Here is a 25,049-nt window from a genome sequence, read left to right as displayed (position 1 = left end):
GTGTTATATAATGCAAAACTAGTGTAGAAAAAGTCTGGCGCCAGGTCTGCTGCTACTACTGCTGTCAAATCCCTTTTGGGCCAGGGCCACACAGAACACAGCGGGAGGCGTTGACCAAACATCGGTTATGTAAAAAGCATTCTTGTTGCAACACCCAGAGACCAGAGGGGCCCAAAGGCCCAGAGACCAGGCCACACTTTGAGTAAACAAATGTGTTTATCCATAAACTTTTACAGTATAAATATGCTGTAAATATGAATATATGTTAGCAGAGAATTCCATGTTTTTGTAGAATGATTTTTTGGTTGAGCTTTAGAGTTGATAATACAATCGGTAATCTAAGTATATGTATAATCCTTGAAAACGTGGAAATGATAAGCAGACATACGCATGTATTAATTTCTATGACATTTCATATTCTCCAAGATTGGGAACAAATAAACCAAATAGTCTGAAAATAGAGATCTATATCATTCAAAAATGTGTGGAACTTAGTCTTTACTCTTTTCCAGTTGCTAGAAATCTAGCTCGGATAAAATGGGAAAACTAGGAACATTTTTAAAACAATCGAATCTATGCGAAGCTTTCTTTCGCTCTCAGAAAATTGAGTATAATTCTTGGCAAATCTTTCAACCTCTTCTAAAGGCCGTTTAACACATTATCCCTTATCCGCTGTAGTTTTTATTCCCTGATCACAACATATATTTTATCCGAATGACCCCAAAACCCCTTGACCCTTTCTATGCATCTTTTGTGCAATATTTTTCATATTCTATAGCACAACAATTCAGTATTCCCCGATGAAATCACACAACCTGTAACCGTGAACGATAAAAATCGTGTCAATTGTTTAGCCGTGCGACATAAGCGACATAAATTGTGGGCTTGGAACACGACACGCGTTGATGGCATAAAATATGCATACTACAATACACACAATATTTATGCCGATAAGATACGACGAGGGCGGGGGGGAGGAGTAGGTAGCATTAAAAAGAATACGAAATTTGCTGATAACGCGGCGTACTATGTATTTTGTATTTTGATTTTGATTTTGAGCGAAGGAGAGAACTTGAAGCTTTGAGTATTTTTTTTGGCAGGGCAGGCATTTTTTGATAACATTCGATGGATGATAGATGGAGGGAGGCAGCACTGTGTCACGAGCTGGAGGAGGCCATAACCATAGCGAGAGAGTGCTACTACTATTATCAGTCGTAGCCACTAAAAATAGTTGCCTGACATTGGCGGCGGGTTGTAAATCTCAGCGGCAATGGCATGCCTCAATGGGATTGGGAGTGGGAGTGGGACTGGGAATGGGAATGGGAACGGGGGATTACTAGACAGAACTTCATCTCTGATTGAATGATTGCCTGATGATTGCCTGATGACTGCTTTAGCTTCTATCATCTTTTATGCATTCTCGAGTTTACTCTCAATATCTCAAGCAACACCGGTTCGATGCCATCATCATTGGCATCATAAATATAAATGTATTTGTATGTATTTTTTTTTATATGGCAATATTTTTGCAAAACTCTGCCATCCGCCGCGTGACTCAGAGACACAGACACAGAGTCGCGGGGGGCTCATAAATGCTTTTGGTGGGGTTTGCGATTGTCTGTACACTTGTTTTCGGCATTCCAGTGAACCCCTCCGAATGGTATTGGATATACCCAATCCAACCGAATCCAACCCAAGCGATCGGTAGCGGCCAGCTGAGAGCGCGGCTCGAATCGGGTTTCGGTATTCGGTGTTCGGTATTCGGCTTTCGGTATTCAGCATCACGTGCTTTTCGAGTTCGATTCGGCTTTATCGGCGCTTTTTCGCTTACATTTTCTTCGTTTTGTTGTAAACAATGGGGAGGCTTGTTTCTAAATATTTATAGCGTGTTCATTTGCGTGCAATGCAAGTGGCTCTGAGGGCTCTGGGGGCTCTAAGGGGTCTCTGCTCTGTGTGTAATTCGGTATCTCTCGCCGCTTATTATACAATACCATTTTGGGTTATCCACGAGTTTTATTTACTTTTTTTTCAGAGTTCATTTCGCGCTCTTCGGCTTAGGGGGGTTGGAGGGGAGCGAGGGGTATGTGGGTGTGTTTTTTCTTTACTTTTTTAACTGCTTAATACCGCCCTCTTATTGTGCGATCACGTTCCCCATGTGAGTGCGTGGGTCGACAGACTCTTGCTAATTTCATAGACATGCAAAAAAATCCAAGACGCTGACTCTTTGTCAGACTTTTGCGTCAATGGCGAGAATGAAAACATCCAGTAATGGAATATTTTACAAAGCAAATTATTTTTCTTTGGAGTCGACACTTATCCGATGTGGCCATAACAAGCGGATAAGTAGGGATAAGATTTTGCATCGAAAAAATAAATAAATTGGCTAAATGGAAAATTTTATAAGGAATATTATTTTTCTTTGAACGCAACACTTATCCGATGAAACCATATCACGCGGATAAGCAGAAATAACAATTCAATTCAATTATAAACTGAAATATGAGATATCATCATCAGTTTTCTAGCCATGGATATCACCGGATAACAAGTTTTGCATCTAAAAGACATTAAATGGTGTATTTTACAAAGTAAATGATTCTTAACACTTATCCGATTGACTGGGATAACGATCACAATAGTTTTCTAACCGTTTAAATGAGTCTAAAATATTTTTCGGTATATCCAAAGTCAATGAAATAGATACAAATTAGTTAGCCCAGCTTATCCGAGTAAATAACTAACGGATAAACCCTTAATCAAAGCGAATTTAGCCATGAGAACCCAAAACCATAATCCCACTATTTTTAGAGGCCTCCCCCACACAGGGAGGTGGGAGGTGGAATCAAGCGTTAAGCTGGAACAAATTGAAAGCAGTAAAACGGTTTTCATGGCCCCATAAATATCCCATCAAATTGGCTACTGCTGCCCACTGCTGCCCCGTGGGGGAATTGCCTAGAATTCTGCAATAGAAACGAAAGCAAAGCAGAAGCAGATGCTTGAATAATTTGTGACCATGAGTGACACTTCCGGAGGCATCAGAATTTGCATCCAACAGCGGGCACAAACAACGCCACCCCCTGCCCTAAAAGCCCCCAGCGAAATACGAACAAATATTAATTAAAACAAATCTCCGCTGACCTCTGCCCACGCAGCATTAAATTGAATTATTATCCCAACGGCAGTCCGGCAGTACAGCCGTACGGCCGTACGGCCGTACAACAGCAGAACAGTAGGGCAAAAAAAAAGGCGAATAATTGAATAACTCGACAATCGAAAGCGCTTCAAATTAGTCCCCGGGAAAATAAACAACGGGCATAAAATATGCAAGCGAAACAAAAAGGAAAAAGAAAAAAAGGAACCAGCTAAAAAAAAGATTCAAAGACAAGAGACAAAAGAGGAATGCTTTAGTTCCGGGGGTATCGCTAAGGCGAGTACCCCTTAGTTCAGAGAGTTCCTGATTTTGGAATAATTCTTCATCAAAACTCAATTTCGAAACATATTTTTGGTTGATATCATTTTGCAAAAGGGGTCGATATGTTTTCAGTCTCACTGAGAAAGGATAGATAGAGGGTATAGAGGATAATACAATAGCTTTAAGATTTATCCTAGCCTGGGAAATGGTTTTCTTCATTTTGGCTGTAGAAAATATTAAATTTTAGACTGGTCTCTGAGTTCTGTTTGAGCACTAAATCCAAGAAAACGTTTCTCTCTGAATGTACCACGAATATACCCCACTCTATGCACTCTATGATTACCAGGTAATACAGCAAAAGACTGAGAGGCGTTGGAGGTGGAGGAGGTGAAGCCCAAGAATGTTTTTTTTTTTTCGCAAATCGTACAACTTGAATTCCGTTGATGGCTCCTACTGAAATATTTTCGTTTCGTTTCGTTTTGGGCTTTGCTTCGGTTTGGGGTTCAGTTTTCAATTCAATTAAACTTTTGGCTGGCGCACGGCACGGAGGAGGAGCTGTTCAGAACGCATTGCTCGGAACCTGGCGGGCGTCTGGACCTTTTTGTTGTTGTTTCTTCCATGTCTGTGTCTGTGTCTGTGTACGTAATTCACTTTATTCAAATATGTAGTATAATAAAATAAATGCCTGGGCCTGCCTGTATGCAAAATACAATAAGCAAAACAAGTAAACTACGGGGCTGGCTGGCTGCCTGGGCCATTGTCGAGCCAAAATCTGGTTGCTCTGCCGTTTGCTGGTTTGCCTCGAACCTCGCGTCTCGCGGATACCGATACAAAGGCTAAGGCTGGAGCTGGAGCTGGAGCTGGAGCTGGGGCTTGAGCCTGAGGGCAGTCTTGGGCTTTGTGCTGTGCGCCGGATGTTTTTTTCACAACCAAGTCCCCAACTACAACAGCAGCATTATGCGAATTGAACTTATCTTCAATGAAGAGTGACAACGGCGACAACAGCAACGAGTGCCCAGGGATGAGAGGGAGAGAGAGGGAGGCTCTCGAGACTGCGGCTGGGGGTGTCGCACTGGATAAATAACGGGACAGTGCACTCTAATGGCAGTCTCTAGTGGCTATCAGTCCGCCAAAGTATACACCCACAGCCACGCCATGCATAGCAGTGGATAAGAGTGATTCCAAGTAGATTCTCGAGGGATCTGAAGCTGAGCCTTGCATTATTGCACTCAAATTAAGTGCTCGGATAACAGCGGATAAGGGAAATGAACATTAATTTGCATCTGGTGTGATTTTCATGGAATATTTAAATTATCCGTCACAACAAAAGGTCAGGGATAAGCTATAAATAACATTAAATAGCTTAAGTGCTTGAATTATAGTTATCCCAGCCTTTAAATAACTCTCGGATAACAAATTAAAGTATCACAAGTGCTGGCATAAAAGCAAATAAAGGGAAAAGCGTATAGTGTATTTCAATTATGCGTCTCAATTACAAGTAAAGGATTTTTAGCTATCCCAGGCTTTAAACAACTCTCGGATAACAAGGGATAAGAAATTAAAGTATCAACTATCAATGATATATTCTTTTCATAAAGTATTTCTATTATCCGCATCAATAGAAGATCAGGGATAAGAGCCAAGGTCAAAGTTAAGCTTTAAAAGCCTTAAAAATATTTATAGAATGATATTGAATTATCCTAACTATCGGATATCAAAGGAGAATAAAACAAAATAGCTACAAGAATTAAAATATTTCAATTGTAAAGTATTTTCTATTCTATATTCGTCTTGATTGGAAGGAACAGATAAACCTTAATAGATACAATTCAACTGATAAAGAAATGACGCAAAATGTTAGAACAAACCAAAAGGAATTCGCAGAAAATTCTTATCATTTTCGAAAGTTTCCCTTAGAAACGCATAACTAACCCACATCGATATGATTTACATACATTTACAACACTTCCTACCGAATAAATGACACTGATAACGATATAACCAGATCTGGTCATTGATTTACAACTTATCCGGCTTACGAATCCAAGCACGGATAACGTTTACAGCACAGAGGCAGGCAGGCAGGCAGGCAGCAGGCAGGTTTTGAAGGTTATTTAATCAAGGGGAAAATGGACAAATATTTACCCCCCCTGATCGCGTTCTCAGTTATTAGATTTTATTCATTAACGAAAATATATAGCTATATGTAGGTATGCCACGATATATAACGATACACACACACATACATACATATACGAGTATTTAATATTTTGTTTTTTGTTTGTTGCAGCTGTGAAGTGAAGCCCAAGCCCCCCACCGAATGAAATTACTTGCACAAATTAATGCCGCAGACAGAACAGACACACACAAATTGATTGTTTGATATCTCGTCGAGGCATATGCTGTACACAGTCAGCTGTATCTGTATCTGCTGCTCTCTATATAGAGCATTTCTACTCGTATATGGTGGGAGAGAACGCATTCATATCGCTTAAATTGCTTTCGGTCGCTTCGGTTTTATTTTAGTCTTTATTTTTTATGCTTGTCGGTGGGCGTCCGTTGTTTGTTTCGCTTCTCTGTTCTGTCATTAACACACATCGCACGGATAGGTACTTGATTTAATAAATTTGATTAGGATTTACGACTCGGTCAAGTGTGTGTGCGGGGGTTTTCAATTTCAGACTGCAATAAAGGCAAAGCCAGATCCAGCGAGAAGCCAAATGTGCGAAGTTTTTCCTGGTATCTGGGTATAATTTCATCATGTGATCGTCTCCAATAACGTATTAGTAGAGCAGGCAAACTTGAAGATCAATTATTCAAAATTGTTACACAGATGTTCCTTATTTACTTATTTATTATATTACAGAGTAGGAAAATTTGTGGAATACTCTTTCAGGTTCAACGAATACATCATTTTAAGATCTTTTATACATCTCTTTGTTAAACTTTTTACAGATTTATTGTTCCTTTTTAATAATTCATCCAGCTTGGGTGTCTGATCTTCCAGAGTCCCAAAAGTTTAGCCCCAAAAATCCTTTGAGATGTTGGACAGTACTACAGGATCATCCTTCGGTCACATTGTACTCGTATCTACCTTGCAACATTATAGAAAACCGTGTAAATATTTGGTATTTTAATTCCATATAAATACACTAGAATCGGGGGTTTTTTTCAGCTTTTCCACAAGGAAACTGTGCCAGGGAATAAATATATTCGCTTTCAATCTAAAAGACTATCCATGCATATACCCCTACGTACATTCAGGTAGCAACAGACCCAGAAACAAGTCTACATACATCTCGTACATCTGTATACTCGTACATCTATTCGTAGTCTCAGTTTTCCCATATAAATACTATTTTTAAACCAAAAGCTAAAGCAATTACAAGTACACATCCGCTAAAAACATTTCAAGCCAACCTCAGTTGCAGAAACCAATTAATTTTCTGGTTATTTAACATAAACCCAGTTGCATGACAACCAAAATATATTCAGAGTTTTTGTGCAACATTGTGGTGGCCACAAAGCGTGGCATGGCCATAAATATAAACAGAAGCACAAATGAGCCGAAAATTATTGATTTTCCCTGAAGAAATGGGGTTACCAGGCGATGATTTGATTGTGGATTGTGGATCCTGTCGATGAGGTGGGTCAGTCCTTAGGTTGTCCTGAGTTGAATGAACCCTTTGGGCTTTGTCCGTCTCAGAGACATTGAGTTGTTTGTTGGATTTGCATTTGTATCCATCCATAATCCATAATCGCGAGTGAATCATCGAATAAATCACGCTGTCATCGTCTAGGCAGTGGCACGTACACACAAATCAGAATCTCTGAATATTCGATATGGATAAATATGCCCCTACTGGTAGATGGATTGAATGTGTTACTGAGGGATTGAGTGCCTGCCTGGCCTGGCCTGGCGACACGTTGACTCGATTGAAATCGATTGATTCCGATTCTCGGTACTTTTCTGGTCTTTTTATTTCTTTTTTGCTTTTATTTCTGCCGGATCTGTCTGTAATTGCAAAAGTTTGTTTGTCGCTGCACGACTGAGTGTTTTTTTATTTTCATTTTGAAAGCATAACCGATTTGAAAAGTCGTTTTGCATAACTTCTCGACTGGCGGCGATTGACTCACGTGAGCGAGCGATTTGCTAGGTCCCTGGTGACAGATAGACAGCCAGACAGATACAATTTGTCCATTGCCAATCGTCAAATGTATTAATGATAAAAACGAATATTCGTACGAGTGCTCATGCTCGATATCCGTTTATTTAATTGGGTCGCTGGCTGGGAAATCACAGATAAGATAAAACCAAAGCAGAAATTGAATTTTCTTATTGCCAAATGCTTGTGTTTTGCGAAGAATTTTCCAAGAATTCTAATGTCTGTAAGGCCTTAATAAATATTGTCAATTCATAGTGATCGGATACAAATGATTGTTTTAACTGTGACTCATTTAAAGAATTATAACGAACACGAGGGTACATTTACCAACGTCATATCTGATTGAAGTCAATCCCACAAAAACCCCAAGTTATATCTAAAAAAATGAGTCATCAATAATAGATAAATCTTAACAAGCATTCGCGGATACCACAGAAACATAGAACCATCTTTATCTTATTTCGATTTCTTTGAAGATTATAAAATACAACATGAAATATCTATACAAATACTAAAGTTGTCAACAAATAACTCACGATATCGAAGCAAAAAGACATTGCACCAATTTAGAATTCCCCCTTAAAGCAAATATAATAAATAACGAAACATCTCATCTTCACTTTAATCAAGGGTTAACCCCACTATACCCGTCGAAACCCTTCTTTCCACTGCCATTATCTACCCAGAAGACATCGTTTTAGGGCCGTCATAAATTGTGCAAGGTTGGGGAGCCAAACATACTAAAAGTATTCTATCTAATCAGTTACGTTATGTATAACAAAAGCGGAAAAACCTAAAAAGAAAACCAAAGAGAAACTAAAAAGGTTCAACATGAATTTGGTTTAAAACAAAATTATGTTTAGAACTGTGATTCATTTAAATTATTCATCCTTTTAAATGTTTGAACCTTTAACCCAATGATTGGCACAAAAATTATTATCAAAGAAATGGTTGGGTTAACATCGATGAACAAGTGAATCATGGAAGAAGCGAGAAGCACAGCTCTCGAAGATAAGAAAAGAACCCAAAAACCAGACTGAAACAGGAAAGAGAGTGGATAGCGAGGCTATTGATACCCTTGTAACTCTTTAACACTTGGGGATAGAAACCGAAAGACATATAATGTTGCCTGGTCCTGAATATTTATTTCAAAAATCCTTCCAAACACAACAGCTTGTCAAAGTCTTCATACTGACTCCCTCCATTGGGTATACCAAAAATGCAACGAAATATCAATTTCAGGCACAAGGAAAAAGGAAAGGGAAAGGGATAGAGCCATAGAGAGGAGGAAATGGAAAGAGATAGAACCATAGAGAGTGGGAGATGGCCAGATAGGGAGATAGAGTGAGGCTGAAAAGAAGAGACTTTGGTGTTGCTTCCCTTACCTGTCAATTTTCGTTGTGTTTTTTTTTTCGGTTTTTTGTTGTTCTCCTTGTTTTCGCCTGAGGGCCACCTTGTCCCTTCGTTCGTTGATTATTTTTATCTTTTTTTATTCTCTCTCTCTCTCTCTTGTGTTCTGCTGCGTTTTGTTCTCCTTCTTTTTATTTTCACACACACACGCGGGTTTTTTGTTTTGCTTGCCTCGTTCGTTCGTTTCGTTCTTCGTGCTGTCACGTTTTCACTTTCACAGTTAAATTCTAAAGGAAAAGGGAAAAGCAAAAGAATTTATGCTCAAGTGCAGCCGGGGGCGGGGTACCAAGCACCTTGCACGGGGCTGTGGCGGGGTCGGTTTTTGCACTGGCTCTTGACTGCTCTTTGGCCTTTGCACAAGTGTGGGTGGCACGAGAGAGTGTGACGTTTGTTGGCAGAGTGTTCGTACGGTTCGTACCAGTGCTGAGTGCTGCGACGACGGACCACCTTACACTGCCGAGCGTTGAAATTCGAATGAGCGCCAGCGATGGATGACGTTGGGTCCAGAGCGCGTGATACCGTTACCAGAGCGGGGGACAGCTAGAGAGAGCGCGAGCGCCAAGCAAGAGCGTGCGCAAGTTTCTGTGAGTGGGAGCCAGGGAGCCAAATATGCGCAAAACGGTTCACAAAAGCAATTCATGGAAATTCAAATTTGGAAAATTAATTTACATTCCTGTAATGGGGTACAATAAACCGACACAATTAGTTCGGTTAATCAATCAATTTTTGACAAATAATTTATGTCACAATAAATGAAACTTTAAAAAGACAGTGCATGGCTTCAGGATTCATGTAATTGAAACTTTCAGTTTGAAACACAGGTAAATCGGTCACGTAATTTGATTGCGGAACCAGTTTCGGTTCAGTGAGAGCGAGAGAGCAAACTGATCAGCAATCAATCGCTCTTCTCTTCGCACTATTTCAGGCGCTACTCTTCATATCCACATACGCATGTACATATGAATGTGTTCGGGTGCGATATTGATAAAATACAAATGCTAATTTTGCCGGCTAATTTATGTTAAAAAGCGATATTTTAAACATTTTTCGAATTGTTACGGGAAACCGCTTCTTATTGTAGATCGCTGCACAAGAGCAGCTGCATTTTAGATCTCTATATTTTTGCACATAAATTGCAGGGCACTTCCTCCACACGTGGTTTTTCTCCTTCTTTAAGGCAACAACAAATTTGAGGATTTTTGTTCTCTCATCTTCGCTCATTTGCTCTCTTTCCCACACTCTTCTCTCCCAATTGTGAACATTGTCGTACGTTTGTGTGTGTTCGTGTGAGTGCCGAAAAAGGAAAGAAAAATTATCACGAAAAAGATTCAATTGTTATATGGGTTAACACTTAATTTGGGCTTTTAGTTAGCGCATTTTTTATAGTTCTTCACACAAACAATTTAAACCTTAAGCACTTGTCGAATATGTGTTTATATTCGTGTTCACAGCGCGACAAATCTGGTACGTTTATCTACATATGCATTGGTATTTCTGTGGCTGTGTCAGGGCGCCCACAAGTGTGTGTGTGTGTGTGGAGACGGGCCTCCGAGAGCAACAGCATTAGAAGGCGACATTTGTTGGCCTAATTTCATGCGGATATTCCCGGAAACTGCATTTAATCCGCCAGCGTTTACCTCTGCTCACGTTTCAAACCCCTTTAACTTTTATTGAAGATATCGCTAATATTATTTATAAAATTTCTTCTTTTTGTTTTTTGTGCACTTTTTGCCGCGTTCGTACCGATGAAAAAACTTACTTAACCCACTTAACCCCCCTCAATTTAAACAGGTGAACAACATGATTTAAGCAGCGGAACCTACTTCTGTTTTTCAATTCTTCATGTAAATCCATTCTTTCTTCTTACTAAGAAACAAAATCACCACGATATCTTTCACCTGAACTGCGCGAAAATACTTCAAAATTCTAAATTTTTGTGAAGCGTATTTGAATACCCACTGGGCTACAATGGGTTAATCGCTTATGTCCCATGATCAGAAATCATATTTCTTGATTTTGATATTCGATTTGATATTACTAACTAGCTAGGATCCTCAGCCCAGAACACATAATTTTACCTGATTGATGAGTCAATTTCCTACACGATTGGCTAATATTAAGTACTTTCTGTTATTTGGTTATGTCTAAAATAAGGTTTGAGCAAAGAGAGTCACCGCAGAAAACGTAAGTGTGACGGAATGAAACGTGTGGGAAATGCTACGTATTAATGCTGCGTATGGACATTTGTATACCCTTTTTCTTCTTAATTCTGTTATCCAAGCTGCTTTTAAAAGTAATTAATAATGTTTTTTTCACAGATTGGAATATTTTTGACCTATTCATGAAGTTAATTAGATTCCCGTTTATAAATCTCGATCCCGCGACTGCAAGAAGACTACATACATATGTACATATGCATGTATGTATACGCAAAATTTTTTTTCAGATAGCTTCTAAAAAATTTAGAATTGGAGCCAGAGATGACCACAAATTCTACATACTTATTCCTACAAGGGTATTTCTTATTTCGATAGTGAAGGTGCAAACAAATATCGTTATATTTGTGCAATAAACTGTGTAATAATTAATTCAAATTAATTTAGTGTACTTTTTTAAATTAAAAAAAACCGCTTTGGCATTGAAAATTATATTGTCTTTGTTCTTACAAGTTTACAACTATATCGAGTCTTAATCTCTGCGCTTTTTACATAGCATTTCAGTTAAATTGATAAAAGTTATGGAAGCAATCTCTCAAATCTCATTTTGTTTCTTGGTTTGTAATTCTACTAATCGCTAAATATCAGGTTGCACATCTCATTGTTCTTCTGATTGAGGGCAAAAGTGCAGCCGGGCGTCCGATGGTTGATTGTGGAGTGGACATGTTTCGCATAAGACCGCCCCACTTCTTGCAGAAACACCGAACGAGTGCTGGTTTGCCTGGTAAACAAAGGGATGGGATTATATATAAAATAAAGGAAATTTCGAGTATATTTCCGTGTAAAACTCACTTGAGTAGCTGTTCGGGTCGTTGCAGTTGCATGCACAGCTTGATGCCGCTGTAAAAGTCCAAATCCGCCTGCAGACTCAGTTTCGGTTCGTGCCTCAAAGTGAAATCCTGCACAAGTTTCGCATAGGTGAAGCCCACAGCCACATGTCCCACGACAGCGCTGCCCGTGCTAAAAAGAAAAGAGAATCACATAATATTATTATAATCCGCAAAACTCCTTTTTAGATGTTCCTGCACTCACTTTTGCTGTATCTCCGTCTGGGCATTGCGATTCCACAAGCTGAATCCCACCTTTCCATTGAGATCCACACTGCGGGCGCCGAGTACCCTCCAGTGGAGGCTGGCACCCGATGCCAGGACAATGTAGTGCTCATGATCCTGGGCCAAAGTGGTGGCCTGATACGCAGGCGTCGAGTCCGAAGCCGTTCCGCCCCACACATGACCCATCAGCTCTGTTTGGCCGCTGAAAAAGATCAGTGGACGCAATTGAGAGCCCTGCACACTGATCTCCATGCCAGCGGTGACGCTCTCCCCGCTGTCCAGCTCATCATCGGCGGGAATGGGATCGCTCTCATCGCTAGCGTCGCCATCGCCCACCACCGCACCCAGGCCGGCTGTGTAGATGCCCAGCTTAAAGCTGCTGGCCTGGGCATGGCCCGCCTGCAGTAGAAACTCCACTGAACCCCGCTTTAGAATGCCCTGCTGCACCTCCTGGGTGCTAAGCAGCGATTCGTTGAAGGCGGGCGACTGGGAGAGCTGTCGCCTGAGGACAGTGGTGAGGCCTGAAATAGGAACTTCCTTTAGCTTTTGGTCCTTGGATTTACTTTCGTTTCCTTACCCTTTTGTCCCATTACGTGGTAGTTGTTAACCTTAGACCGCTTGGCCAGCTCCTGCCTGAGGAGTCCCCTAAAACGTGGACACACCTCGGCCAGCATGTGCAGCTTCTGCAGCACATACGTTTTAATCTCAAACTGTCTGTCTGTTGAGGATAAATAGTCGAGGATGTGGCCCAGCTGCTCGGCCGAGGGTCGCAGGGCCAGCAGCACATCCAAAGCCAAGGTGCGAGCAGAGCTATCGAAGCGTCGTCGTCGCTGGTAGAAGATGCTCTCGAACTGCTGGCGATGCGAGACATTGAAACTTCTCGCAGGGAACGATTTCAGGGCCTGCAAAGCGGCCACCGCGAGATTGGGCTCCTGCCGTGTCTGAGCCTGCTCTAGCAGTGCCTCAATAGTGGCCACATCCTGGAGATTCTGCAGGGCGCGTATGTACAAAATGGGCTGCTTGGAGCCAAGTCCCTCCAGGAGGAAAGCGCGCACTTGCTGCAGCAGCAGATCGTTGCCATCGAAGCCACTCTGTCGCGTCAACGTGGCCAGCGTTTGGATGATACTTTCCCTCAGCGCTAACTGCTTGTTGGTGGCATCCACCTTCAGGAGGCCATACAAATGCTCGATGATTCGTCTTTCTGGATGCGTGGCCACGGCCAGTGATTGCAGATACTTCTCCAGCAGCTCCAATTGCTCTGTATTGGTCGCTGCATCGCTGTAGAATTGACTAAAGGTGGCATTGTGGGCCTCGAAGGTCTGCACTGCTCCGAGCAGATCCACCAATTGGGGCAAGATTTTCGTGTGCTTCTGGAGCAGCTTTTCGAACTGAGGCTGCTTGGTGAGGCGTGCCAGCGGCAGTAACTGGACGTACAGCAGGGCCAGCGAGGATTTGCCCACGTCATCGGCTTGCAGCTGATCTTCCGATTGTGCCAGCAGTTTTTCAAGCTGAAAATGAACAAAAAATAGACATTACCAAATACTTCTTTAAAAAGGTTTAGCCCTTCTGCTCACATTTTGCTGCTTTAGCTCACTAATGCTACTGTCCACATCCGCCTCCAGCTGAAACACGCGATACCACTCCAATAGACTCTCAATGGCCGCCTCCAGGCTGGGTACATCAAGCTGTGGCACCTCTTCTGCTCCCTGGTACGCATGCTGTAGGAGCAGGCTGCTTTGCACAGTGCTTCCAGCATCTGGCTTGGCGACCAGGGTCAGGCGGTGCGTCTCCACAGACTCGGCCCGCAGCAGGGCTCCATCTGCGGACAGCTCGTAGCTGACTTGCTCTTGGGACAGCTGAGATACGCCCAGAGCCTCTTCCGGATGGTAGTTTACGCGCAGATCCCAGAGCGCGCAATCCATCTTCCTTTTTTCCACGCTCGTCGACGATTTAACATTGTACGCGACACGACAGTGGCCAGACACATCGAGCTCCTCGCTGCCCTCGAAGCGTAGCTGCAGCAGGGAGGCGATGCCCCGCTCCAGATTCAACAGGGACTGATCCCGACCAGTGTGGGCAATCACTTGATGCGGCTGTCCCTGGACCAGGCTGATGTAGAAGGGTCTGTCGGGTATCTGGCTAATCGGACGCTCCACCTGATGGTCCAGGCCGGGCGCACTCACGCGACTCCCGCTGAAGGACACCTCCAGCAGCTGATCCTCGCCCTGGCTCCATACCGAATTGATCTTCAGTTCGGTCTCGAAAGTGTATCTCGTCTCCTCGGTGCCACTTAAGCCCTGTAGACTCACAGTATTCTGCAGCTTGAAGATTTGCTGACTGTTTGGAGGCACCAGTGCCGCTTGTACCACACCTGCGGGCGACAGTGAGGGGGAGCGGGAATGGGAGCATAGGAAAAGAAAGAAACACAATGGAACACGTCATTAGTAATAGAATTTGTATAACTTTCACCCAAGCAAAAGCTGATCAGAAATTTCAATTCCTATTCAACATGTGGCCTACGGCTGAGGTTATCATCAACAAGTGGGCCCCCTCCGCCGCACAGTGGGTGGCTCTAGCGATCTTGTGGAATAAATCAACTCGGAAGAATTCCAGAAAGAGATAAGCAAGGAATGGGATGAGCAGATAGGGAGCAAAGGTCGTACAAATAACAAGAAGCGATGGAAAGATGGTAAATAGTTTTGGAATCACTTTCTCCTAATCATAAAAATGCATTTCAAAATTTTTAAGATAAGATTAAGATACGCTGCCAAGGTCGTTCCTTGTGGTTTTTTTTTTTTTGTATTTGTTAAGCAAACAAATTGGACAGGATTAACACAAGATAGAATAAATATTTCAAAAGAAGATAAACTACATTTTTAAGAAACTGAATATCGAAGATGAAGAACAGAAAAGTGGCAAGTGTGCTCTTCAAGGCAGATAAAAAGTGCGTTTCAGAATATTTAAACTTTTGAATAATACTCTACTCTATGGATTTTTTAAAATGAATAATTTTTCGAATGCAATTAAATCTCAAAAATTCCTGTCCTAATTTGTTCTGATCTTAACAGTTTCGTCGTTTCCTTACTTGCCTTTTCCATATTGGCCCACTGTGCAGAAACAGCTGCTCCAATTGAGAAGTGTGTCAGATAAACGGTCTTGGTCTTGGCTTTGAATGTGTGAGTGGATAAATCTCTGAGGGAGAGCAATGTCAAAGTCTCTCTCTCTGTCGCCCAAAATGAGTGGGTGAGAGAGTTCTTTGAGTAAAAACCGATACAAACAAACAAAGTTCATTCAACTTAAAGTTAAGTACTTTCTACGTGCTTTGCATATGCCAAAAAACCATTTAGTAACTAAATATTTGCTTAAAGAACCTTACCCAAACAGCAGACAGCGAAGACACCGATGAGGAGCAGAGATCGCAGCTCTGGATTGTTCGTTTTGCTTTTAAATTTCTGCATACTTGTTGCTTTTTGTATTGCTTCACTTGGCACTTGAGTATTTCTAGGTGTTAAATCATTGATAAGACTAGTGTTAAGCCAACTTGGTGACTTTAAATCGGCGACCGCCCTTTACAGAAAACGAGAGAGAAATGTGTTCGCGACCGGGGGTACTGGTACTCAGTGCTGCCATTTTAGCCTATTTGAGGCTAGAACTAGCTTATTTGAAAACGGATATGCTTGAAAAATTATGAACATGCCTATAGCCTTAAATCTAGCCATTTTTAATTTCACTAAAAAGTTCACTTAGTCCCTTGGAAAAGCACAGATGACACTATAAACTTTGGTCAGAAGTACATACTGACTTATAAAGATTCTGACAAAAACAAACCTTTTAAAGAAATCGCTTAATTTGTCATTGTAATTTTAAGTCTACAGTGGTCAAGTGCTGTGATTGAACGGGTGAAATGATTAAAATGAATATCGTTAACACTAAACTTAGGAACAAAATGACTATTAATCCCTTAAACTTAATATTAAATATAAGGTTGGTTTTTTCTAAAATTCTTTTGAAATTGAACGGATATGGATTTCGCCGTCATAGGAAACTACCAATTACCCGGATAGCCTTTTAGCCTGTTTTATACATTTTGTAGCTTTATCTAGCTATTATTTTTGTGAAATCTAGCATATTTCGACGCTCAAAATCTGGCAGCACTACTGGTACTACCGGCTGAAACGAAGATGCACCAAAATTAGGCAAACGCTTGCACAAAAATACCACCAGTGCTGAAAGTGCAGCTATTTTATAGCTTGTTCTGGCTATTTTCACAGTACGATATGTAGACATATTTAAAAATTGCTGTAACCTGTTACCTGTTGCTATTGCTACTAGCTATTCTCTTCTGTTGATAAAATTGAATTTATAAATTCTGCCGCAGAAGTAAATACATCAAATTAATAGTATGGTTGCTACAGGACGGATAGTAATGACCAATTTGTCAAAAAAAATTAGATAAATATGTACAAAAATCGATCTTCAAAAGAGGTGACTATTTCTAATTGGAAAAAAAAATAGTACTTTTTCTTCTAAAAAGTTGTCAGCACTGAAACACCTGCAGAAAAATACCACCGAAATTTGTGCTGTCCACTCAGCTGTTCTCTTTCAAATCAAAATCGGATTCCACTCCATAGATAATACATTTTATATCATCTTTTCCTCCCACGATGCGCCAAAATAACTTGTCATAAAATTAATAATGGAATTAAAGAACAGAACCTCGATTTTTTGCATGTTACTTGCCTAAATTCATATAAGTTGGCAGCTCTATCCGCTGCGCTGAATTTTACACAAAAGTCTTTGTTTTTTTGAGAGGTCCGAATCCGGATTAATTTGATCAACTCTAGGCTGTACGGAGATAATATGCGGGCGTCTGTTATCACTCGCACTTGTGCCAGTGGAAGTCGCCAGAGAGCAGAACAGCTGCTGCCCAGAAACAAAAGCAAAAAGCGCAGCAGCGAGAGACCCGTCGAGCAATAACAATAGTCTAGATAGAATCGCAATCAGCAGAGCCACAGACCCACAGAAGTCACATTCATTCGGTGAGAGAAGGAGGCCTACTTAGAACTCGCCCACAGTACAATGAACCGCTCGTGAGACGGGAGCAATCACACCCAGAAGAGCATCAGACTTGAGCGGCGGAGCAACCAACAGGTGACCCTAGCCTACCCCCAAGATGACGGCAAAGCAGGATCAACAGCATGAGGATCTATGCCAGTTTTTGGCCTTACTGCCACCCGAACACCGAAAAGTCTTTCAAGTGAGTTCCAAAAGTATTCTGATTATTTTTTGTTATTTTAAATCCCTTTCAGGACTTTATCCAATGCCTCAATGGCATTTCAAGCGGATCTGTGCAGTCCTATCAAAGCCGATTGCAAGTATCACTCCACGATGCGCCATATCCCACGCTTCAGATACTGCAGATACTCCACGAAAGGTCAAAGTTGCACATTGGAAAGATCATTAGTGCGGTGCTCAATGAAATACTGGCAAACGATATCACATCACGTTCTCTTTGTGTGCTGGCAAACTTTCCGCCGAGCATTTTAGAGGCGGCTACGTTGCGGCAGAAGCTTATGACGCGTCTTGTGCATGAATCAGCCACCAGCGAGCACTTGATACTCGCTCTTTTAGCACGCCAGGACGGAGGACAGCTACTGGACCAGCTGCTGCGTGAGCAACAGCAAGCCATTCGTCAGCAGTGCAGCGAGGGGCCACCCACAAGGCAGCTGGTTCTGTGGCTTGCTCTTGACGAGCGGGAGAACTTTGTTCCGACGCTGTGCCGGCAGCTGAAGGACTTTGAGTGCTTGGCGGACAAAACCTTGAGAAATACTCTGCTGATCCTGAAATTGGCCAATGAATTTGCACTCGGACCGCAGACGGTGGACGAGTTGGGCTACCTGGACAAGGCTCTGGCCGCCTTTGATGTGGCTGCCGTTCCGGACGAACTTCAGCCCGTCCATCAGTTCTTCTATGCGGATTTCCAACGTCTGTCGGTGCTCTTGCAGTTCCTGAGCGTGCGAGAGGCCAGCAAATCGCTGAAAGTAGAAGCCCTATTACGGGCCCCGGGCGTCCTTTCCCTGGTTCATGACCACAACATCCGGTGTGATAGCCAGGAGCTGTTCAAGCTGGTCGGCGACACCTACAAGTGGCAGCAGCAGACTCCTGAACTGAAATGCTTCTACCAGCAGGAGATGGAGACTCTCAGCTACTATACGGCTCTCGGCCACGTCTACAATCTGATATTGGACCAGGATGAGGGGTCCACCATCAAGTCGAACCTGCTGCAGCTATCCAGCCAGCTGCGGCAGATCCATCAACTGGGAACCCTGTGCTCCTTGCTCGAGGACATCTTTCTGCTTGTATTCCTGCGCTGGGAGCAGCTGGAGCAGACCAAACAGCGTCGGTGCGAGAACAACAACGACAACGACGAGGAGGATGATGACGATGAGCAGTATGTGGATGACGAGGCACCACACACGTCACCACGACAGGCCCACATGCCGGCCCAAAGGATAAAGTATGGCTTCATCTGTAGAGCAACCTCCCTGCGAGTCCTTTTCACATTCCTCAAGAGCTTCGTCACCAAAAAGCTACACTCGCAGGACTACAAATGCGCCACCGACCATCAGCCGCGATTCCAGCGACTTGTGGATGCCATCAGCGAGGCCATTTGGAAGTTTGGTGTCCTCCAAAAGATCGAACAATCTGTGGCCCAGTCTGCTCCTTCATTGAGCTGCCTCCTGGAGCCGGAGCAATTGCTGCAGTTGGTCCAACTGCATAGCAGTACCAGGGAGAAGGCTTCCAGCGATGATGAGAGCCGGGAGCGCAGCAATCATGCCTCCAGTCTGACGCGGCGCAAGGCTAGAAAACAGCGCCGGGCAGTCAGCTTTAGTGGGACTGCTGACATGGAACAGTATAGAGCTCGTGCGCAGATCCTGAGCGGAGACAGCAGCACAAAGAGAGGCGTCGCCCCTAATGAACGCTCCATCATTCCAAAAATGCTGAGCACGCCCGAACAGCTGGCCATCATGTCGCTGGCCTTGAAGAACTTTAAGGATGTCAAGCAGATCATAGAGGTATGAGATCTTTTTGTTATATCAGCGACTATAAAATTACCAAGATATAGCATCAAGAAAAAATTCCATTTGAATTCCGCTTTGAGCTATCCTTCGTCTGTTCGTCAATGGTATTGTATAATCTATGTTCCGTTTTGCAGACCTTTAGCCTGGAGCACAGCCAACTAAATCGAGAACTGCAGTTCATGGAGCAGCAGCAGCTTATCAAACAAAAGCTGGCCACCATTTATTCAAACTATCGGGCACTGGAGGCCAGGGCCGGCAGCCCTGCCGGCACCACTGTAGAGCAGATCAAGGGCGTGGCAGCCAAGGGATTTGAGCTGTCAAAGATCATCAGTGTGGTGGACAACTTCGCGCAGGCCCAGGCCCAGCGGCTGCAGCAGAGCCCCGAGCTGAAGAGCCTCATCCATCGGCACAGCGGCCATGGACAGTACGGATTCCTGCAGCAGTTTGAAGAGCGGAATCTCAATGCGTTGATCATTTGTGATCTGATCGTTAATCTGGGTTTCAATCGGGAGATTACGTGCAATCTGCTGCTGGTTATACGCCGCCAGCAGAAGCAGCCCGCGACAGACGAGGCAGCAGCAACACCAGCATCTTCTGAAATTGGAGCCATGAATCTCTTGCAGAATTTGTGCGAATGCATGCGCCTGTTGGAGCGTGCTGGCCGCCAGCCGGCACTCAACGAACTGCTCTCCCTGCAATGCCAGCCCCTGCGACCGTCTGTGCTGGCTGTGCAGCTCCAACGGGAGACTGCTTTCTTTACCCTGTACGGCAAAAAATCCTCGGACTACGCCCATTCCTCGGAGCTACGTGCTAATGGAGTGCACTTCCAGCAGCTTCGCTCGCGCCACAATTATTACGCTCGATTCTGCGGGTACATCCAGCAATTGGCACGTCTCCTGCAGCTGCGGGATCCCAATCTGGAGTACCACAACAGCCAGCTGCTAAGGAATGATCCCTACGATGTGATTGGAGAGCTCATCTACGAGTGTGACATCACTCCCCTGGAGATTGAGGGCAATGTGGCTGCTCTGCATCTGAATCTGGTTCACGTGATTGCTCTGAATATCTGCCCCCAATTGGGAGAGGGTCTGCGCAGCCGTAAACTGCCACGTGTGGTGTCGCCACAGAAGCAGGAGTCCATCCACAACTACATGGCACAGCACAACCAATTGCTGGCCCAACTGCTGATGGCCGTGCAGCTCGGCCAGCAGCTGCCCGAGTCCAGCGAGGGAGGATTAGACTTTGCCTGCCTCTCGCAGCTCATGCGGCTGCCAGAGCTAGAGATTCTGGCCACGATGCACGAGGGCAATCGGTTGCTGGCTGCCTTGAGTGCCTATAAACTGGATAGCCATACCCTGGCGGAGGTGGTGACCAGCAAGGAGCTACTGCTGCAGATTCTACTGCTTGGGATTGGTGGACAGGCGGGTGAGGAGTATATTTCTTGAAAAAGCCCTTTCCCTTTTACATTTCATTTCGGTCCTGTTTCAGAGTCTTCGGAGGAGCTTAAGTCCCGCATAGATCATCTCATACGGGATCTGATCGAAGAGGATCCTCGTAACATACAGCTGGTGGTGCACATGAATGACCTGGGCCAAAGGGCGCGTCTGCTGAAGCAGCACTTTACCAAGATACCCAGCAGCCAACTGGCCAAAGAGCTGATCGAGCGTACGCTGCAGCATCGCCAGGCGGCGGATTCGATCCAACCGGCGCTGCGCAGCCAGCTGGAACACACGCTGTCAGACATAACGATATATGCGCGCGTGTCGGCCCTGCTGCAATTCGAGAGCTGGCCGCAGGCCTATGATTTTGGCCGGCAGACACCGAATGTGATCTTCGAGCAGCTGCTGCAGCGACGTCGCTATGGATTGTGTCTGGAGTGGTGCCGCGTGGTGTTTCATTCCGGATCGGAGGGGCAGCAGAGGGTTTGTCTGCTCACACTCTTGGATGCCCTGCTGGAGCTGCGGGATGGAGAGGAGCTGGACCCCTCATTACTGGGCATCGTTGAGATGTTTCCGCCCATGTCATTGGTCAATTTCCTGGACACGCACAAGGACAAATTCCGTTCGCTGGCACTGCTCCAATGGGTGATTGACTATCTCAAACACCATGCACGTGATCCGCGTCCTTATCGCAATTACCAGCTCTCCTTGGTGCTGCTCGGGCACATGGAAGGGGTCGAGCGTCAGCAGTTCTGGCGTCTGCTAAGGCATCCGCTGCTGATCGTCGAACAGTTGGTGATGAACGCCCGCTTTGAGCTGCTCTCGAAGCTCCTGGAAGCGGCACGAGACCGACTACAGCGTGAGAAGCCTTCGGGTCCGTGTCCCTACTGCTTCGAGAAGCGTGGACATGCGTACGATGTGCATTCGACAGCCACACAGCCGGGAAAGCTGCGCTTCCAGTTGGGTCAGGCCACATCGGAGGCGTTTATTCTGCTCAACTTTAACTCCTACCAGCAGGATCATTTTGTAGGCCCGGAGTGCCTGGATCTGCTGCTGAGGATCTATGCCAGCAAAGCGCTCGACTACCGTTCAGTGCCCTCCTCCTCCTCCGAACATAGCTCCCTGGGCACGGATCTGCAGCACTCTCTGGACTCGCTGTGCGGGGCTTTTGTGATGCCCAAGCAAGCGCCCGCACGACAACAGTGGACGCCAGATGAGGCAGCAAGCCATTGTATGTGCTGCCGAAGGGCAGCCTTTACCATGCTGATGAGGCGCCATCACTGCCGTCGTTGCGGGAGAGTTGTATGCTTTGCCTGCTCCACACAACGCATGCGGATACCAGAGCTATACGATGAGCTGGAGGTGCGCATCTGCAACGACTGTGCCAGTGCCATCAGCACCAACGGTAATGGAGAGGGAGATCAAAGCGCATCGTGGGAGCAAAGCACTGTGTCGGGCTGCTCTTCGCTGGTGGAGTCAAGCAAGTGGCGCCTTAGCGGCAACATCACCCACGACAAGCTGATGCGCGAGGAATTCTCCTACGAGCATGCCCCCAGCGTGGCCATGAGTCTGTCTATACTAAGACACCATCAGGATCAGAGGACATGCGTAGAGCTGTTGCTCTACCACTGTCGAAAGTTGGAGAAGCTGATCGACCCGAATCCAGAGGTGGACTACGAATTGGTGGCCAAAATGATCAATTGTCTGGCATTTGCAGCAAAGGTTTAATAGCGAGGATATTTTATATGGAGTGCAAACTAAACCCTTATCAACTTTTTCGTAGGTTCGTGGCGCGCCTGGAGAGTTTGAAAACATACGCGAGCACTCGGAAATCATAATGGCTGTGGTGCAGCAGGGCTGTGAATCCCTCCTACCCGTGGGAGAACTCGGTAATCACAATTTACGCAAGCTAGCCGATGCTTTGGTCGAGGCCGAGCACTGGACCTTGGCGCTCGAAGTTCACCTCAAATGCGGTTTTGCCACAACGGGCGTGATGGCAGCCCATGGGCTGGCCTGTCTGCGTGCTGGCTGCTACGATGCGGGTAACTCTCATGATTCCACGTCCTCGTAGATGCCTCGTATATATTTACAGTATTATTCCACAGCTCGTGAGAAGTTTGGGCATTGCATGACCCATCTGTCCAATGAGCAGCTCAATAGCTGCATCTACAAGAGCATATTCGGCACGGGAACGACTCAAACAGACCCCGTGCTGCTGCCGAGAAAGCGACCGCAGCGGGGGCCTGCTTTGCTGCAGGAGATCTTGCAGTTGATTGAAACTTTGCCACACAGCCAGCCCCAACCGGAGACCCTCCATCGAGCCTCGCTCATCCGCAATTCAAACACTTCGCTGGCCTCGCTCTTCACACGACGCCGCGAGCCCTACATTCAGCAGCGACCGCTCCAAGAACCCGCTTTGAATGTGATGAATGCTTTGGCCAATCTGAAGAACATTGCCAAGGGTCACTACGGGGGCCATGGCCATGCGGTGGTCAGCGATGAGAGTCGCCGCCAGGAACGTGGCTTTGAGGAATCCCTCCACTATGTCCTTACCTACGGCAGCCAAGGAGACATCCTGTCGTTCCTCATGCATCGCGAAGAGCTGCGCGCCGCCCTCCGCTACTGGCAGCAGCAGCAACTGGACACGGATCTGTTTATTCAGCACATTTTTCAGCTGCAATTGGCCACCGGCAATCTACCTGCTTTGGTGGAGGAGCTGCAGCAATTGGATGATCCACAGTTGGGGGCCTGGCGGCTACCTTTGCTCCAGACCTGTCGCCATCTGGAGCAGCAGCAGCAATTGAATTCACTGTACCAGCTCCAGCTGCTGCTCAAGGATCCCATACGGGCGAGCATGACCTGCGTGAAGTTCTATCCACTGCAGTGCGAGAATTTTCAAAAGTTGCAGGCCAATGCCCAGCACTTGCTGGCTGCGCACATGCATCTACAGGGAGAATTGGACCTCGCCGAGTGGGAGCACCTACAGAGACAGCAGCAGGGACGACGCGTGAGCGTCGTGAGCGCCCAAGGGAGCAGTGGCAGCAGCCATGGGGCCTGCTTTGCCATGCAGATGGATGCACGTGCACTTAACGGACACATCAACACCATTCGACGGCAGATGGAGGTGGCCAAATTCCTGTCGCAGTGCGAGAGGGAACAGTCGCCCGACGAGCAGCCCCTGAGGACCCTGCAAATACTGAAACAGGTAACATAATCTTAAATCTGACTTGAGGATTGCTAAAGTCCACTCTTACTGCAGATCCGCCTCGAGTCCAGTCGGGCTACGTTGCCTACTTTATTTGAGGGAGCAGCAGACAGAATTCAGCTGTGCATCCTGGTCCTCCTGTGCGGCAAGAATATTGACGAGGGTTTCGGACTGGCATACGGGTAGGTGTCCATGTCCATTCATTATGCAAATAAACCCATTCCATTCCATTGCAGCATCATACAGGACTACAAACTGTCAGCCATGAAGGTGTTTGGAGCCACAGCCAAGTATTTGGCCCGGAATCAACGCCTCTCGGAGGTGGACCGTCTGCTGGACTGCATTGGGAGCAACAATGGTGGCGCCATCACCTCGGAATCCGACGAGATTCTCTCGATAGCCATCAATGCGGCCGTGCATAGCAATTTGCCTGAGACAAAGCAGACCCTGGACAGGCTAATCAAGCGCATCTCGAATGTGGAGCTGCGCATTTCCTCCTATATATATATTGGCCAGCTGAAGTCCGCCTATTTGCTGGCCAACAAGCACGAGCGACTGAGTGATATACGTAAAATTCGCTGGCAGGCCGAGCTCACCAATCAGATACACATCAAAAAGCTGTGCGAACTGAAGCTGCAACTAACTGTTCCGCCAAACGCGGCAGCCTCAACGTCAACGTCAGCTTCAGCGCCAAAGCCTCTGTGATAAAGTGATAAACAACCCCCCCTTCATTATACGTTATTAGTACCTATTTTTGGGATAGAATATAATAATTTTTAGTAGCTAACATTTACCCTAGATCAATTTTAATCTTTCCAAAGTCCCATCCCATGGCATAGGCAGAGGCAGTGTCATGCTGCTGCTGTCCAGCAAGTATTCTCTCATCAAAAAAACAGCTCAAAGACTTGCTTAAGTAACCAAATTATATTATTGTTTGTATTTTATTGTATTTATCTCAATTTTATCAAAGTTTTTTATTTTATTAAATCATGTTATATATTCCCACAATCCCAGTATCGCTACATCATCCTGGAGATTCATTGGCAAGCAATAAGCGGAGATAGCCA

General features: G+C 45.0%; 3 protein-coding genes across 10 annotated transcripts in view; 1 reads left to right on the top strand and 2 right to left on the bottom strand.

The window, feature by feature from the left end:
• sky (GTPase-activating protein skywalker) overlaps positions 1–10,816 on the bottom strand; it is a 55,574-nt gene extending 44,758 nt beyond the window's left edge. For 3 of the 8 annotated variants that reach the window (XM_015180760.2, XM_015180755.2, XM_015180765.2), the window contains exons 1-2: positions 10,626–10,788; positions 8,964–9,215 (exon numbers count right to left, since the gene is read on the bottom strand). The gene's annotated coding sequence lies outside the window, so the exon portion shown is untranslated. Of the gene's footprint in view, positions 1–8,963; positions 9,216–9,406; positions 9,617–10,397; positions 10,554–10,625 lie in introns of those variants that run through there. The other 5 variants (XM_033379994.1, XM_015180756.2, XM_015180762.2 and 2 more) reach the window with 5 other exon arrangements.
• An 803-nt stretch (positions 10,817–11,619) lies between these two features.
• Mtp (microsomal triacylglycerol transfer protein) lies at positions 11,620–15,872 on the bottom strand. The gene is made up of 6 exons (XM_001356807.3): positions 15,633–15,872; positions 13,831–14,627; positions 12,834–13,764; positions 12,237–12,777; positions 11,997–12,164; positions 11,620–11,925 (listed from the first exon to the last, which is right to left on the bottom strand). The coding sequence occupies exons 1-6, from the start codon at positions 15,712–15,714 to the stop codon at positions 11,775–11,777; spliced, it is 2,670 nt and encodes an 889-aa protein (XP_001356843.2). The 5' UTR covers positions 15,715–15,872; the 3' UTR covers positions 11,620–11,774.
• A 908-nt stretch (positions 15,873–16,780) lies between these two features.
• Sptz (zinc finger FYVE-type containing 26 spastizin) lies at positions 16,781–24,941 on the top strand. Its single transcript, XM_002132758.3, has 8 exons — positions 16,781–17,513; positions 17,566–19,332; positions 19,473–20,763; positions 20,827–22,499; positions 22,561–22,819; positions 22,883–23,982; positions 24,037–24,164; positions 24,219–24,941. The coding sequence occupies exons 1-8, from the start codon at positions 17,430–17,432 to the stop codon at positions 24,685–24,687; spliced, it is 6,771 nt and encodes a 2,256-aa protein (XP_002132794.2). The 5' UTR covers positions 16,781–17,429; the 3' UTR covers positions 24,688–24,941.
• The last annotated feature ends 108 nt before the right edge of the window (positions 24,942–25,049 follow it).

Source organism: Drosophila pseudoobscura, chromosome 4, assembly GCF_009870125.1.
Source record: "Drosophila pseudoobscura strain MV-25-SWS-2005 chromosome 4, UCI_Dpse_MV25, whole genome shotgun sequence".
Taxonomy (NCBI): domain Eukaryota; kingdom Metazoa; phylum Arthropoda; class Insecta; order Diptera; family Drosophilidae; genus Drosophila; species Drosophila pseudoobscura.
This window is presented reverse-complemented; position numbering and strand designations above follow the sequence as displayed.

Bases quoted from the DNA above. Each gene is read 5' to 3' on its own strand.
- Mtp (XM_001356807.3), bottom strand. From the start codon at position 15,714: ATGCAGAAATTTAAAAGCAAAACGAACAATCCAGAGCTGCGATCTCTG. The intron at 12,165-12,236 runs GTGAGTGCAGGA...TTTTCTTTTTAG, and splicing joins CAGACGGAGATACAGCAAAA to CACGGGCAGCGCTGTCGTGG. The intron at 11,926-11,996 runs GTGAGTTTTACA...TTTGTTTACCAG, and splicing joins CGACCCGAACAGCTACTCAA to GCAAACCAGCACTCGTTCGG.
- Sptz (XM_002132758.3), top strand. From the start codon at position 17,430: ATGACGGCAAAGCAGGATCAACAGCATGAGGATCTATGCCAGTTTTTG. The intron at 20,764-20,826 runs GTGAGGAGTATA...GTCCTGTTTCAG, and splicing joins TGGGATTGGTGGACAGGCGG to AGTCTTCGGAGGAGCTTAAG. The intron at 24,165-24,218 runs GTAGGTGTCCAT...ATTCCATTGCAG, and splicing joins GGTTTCGGACTGGCATACGG to CATCATACAGGACTACAAAC.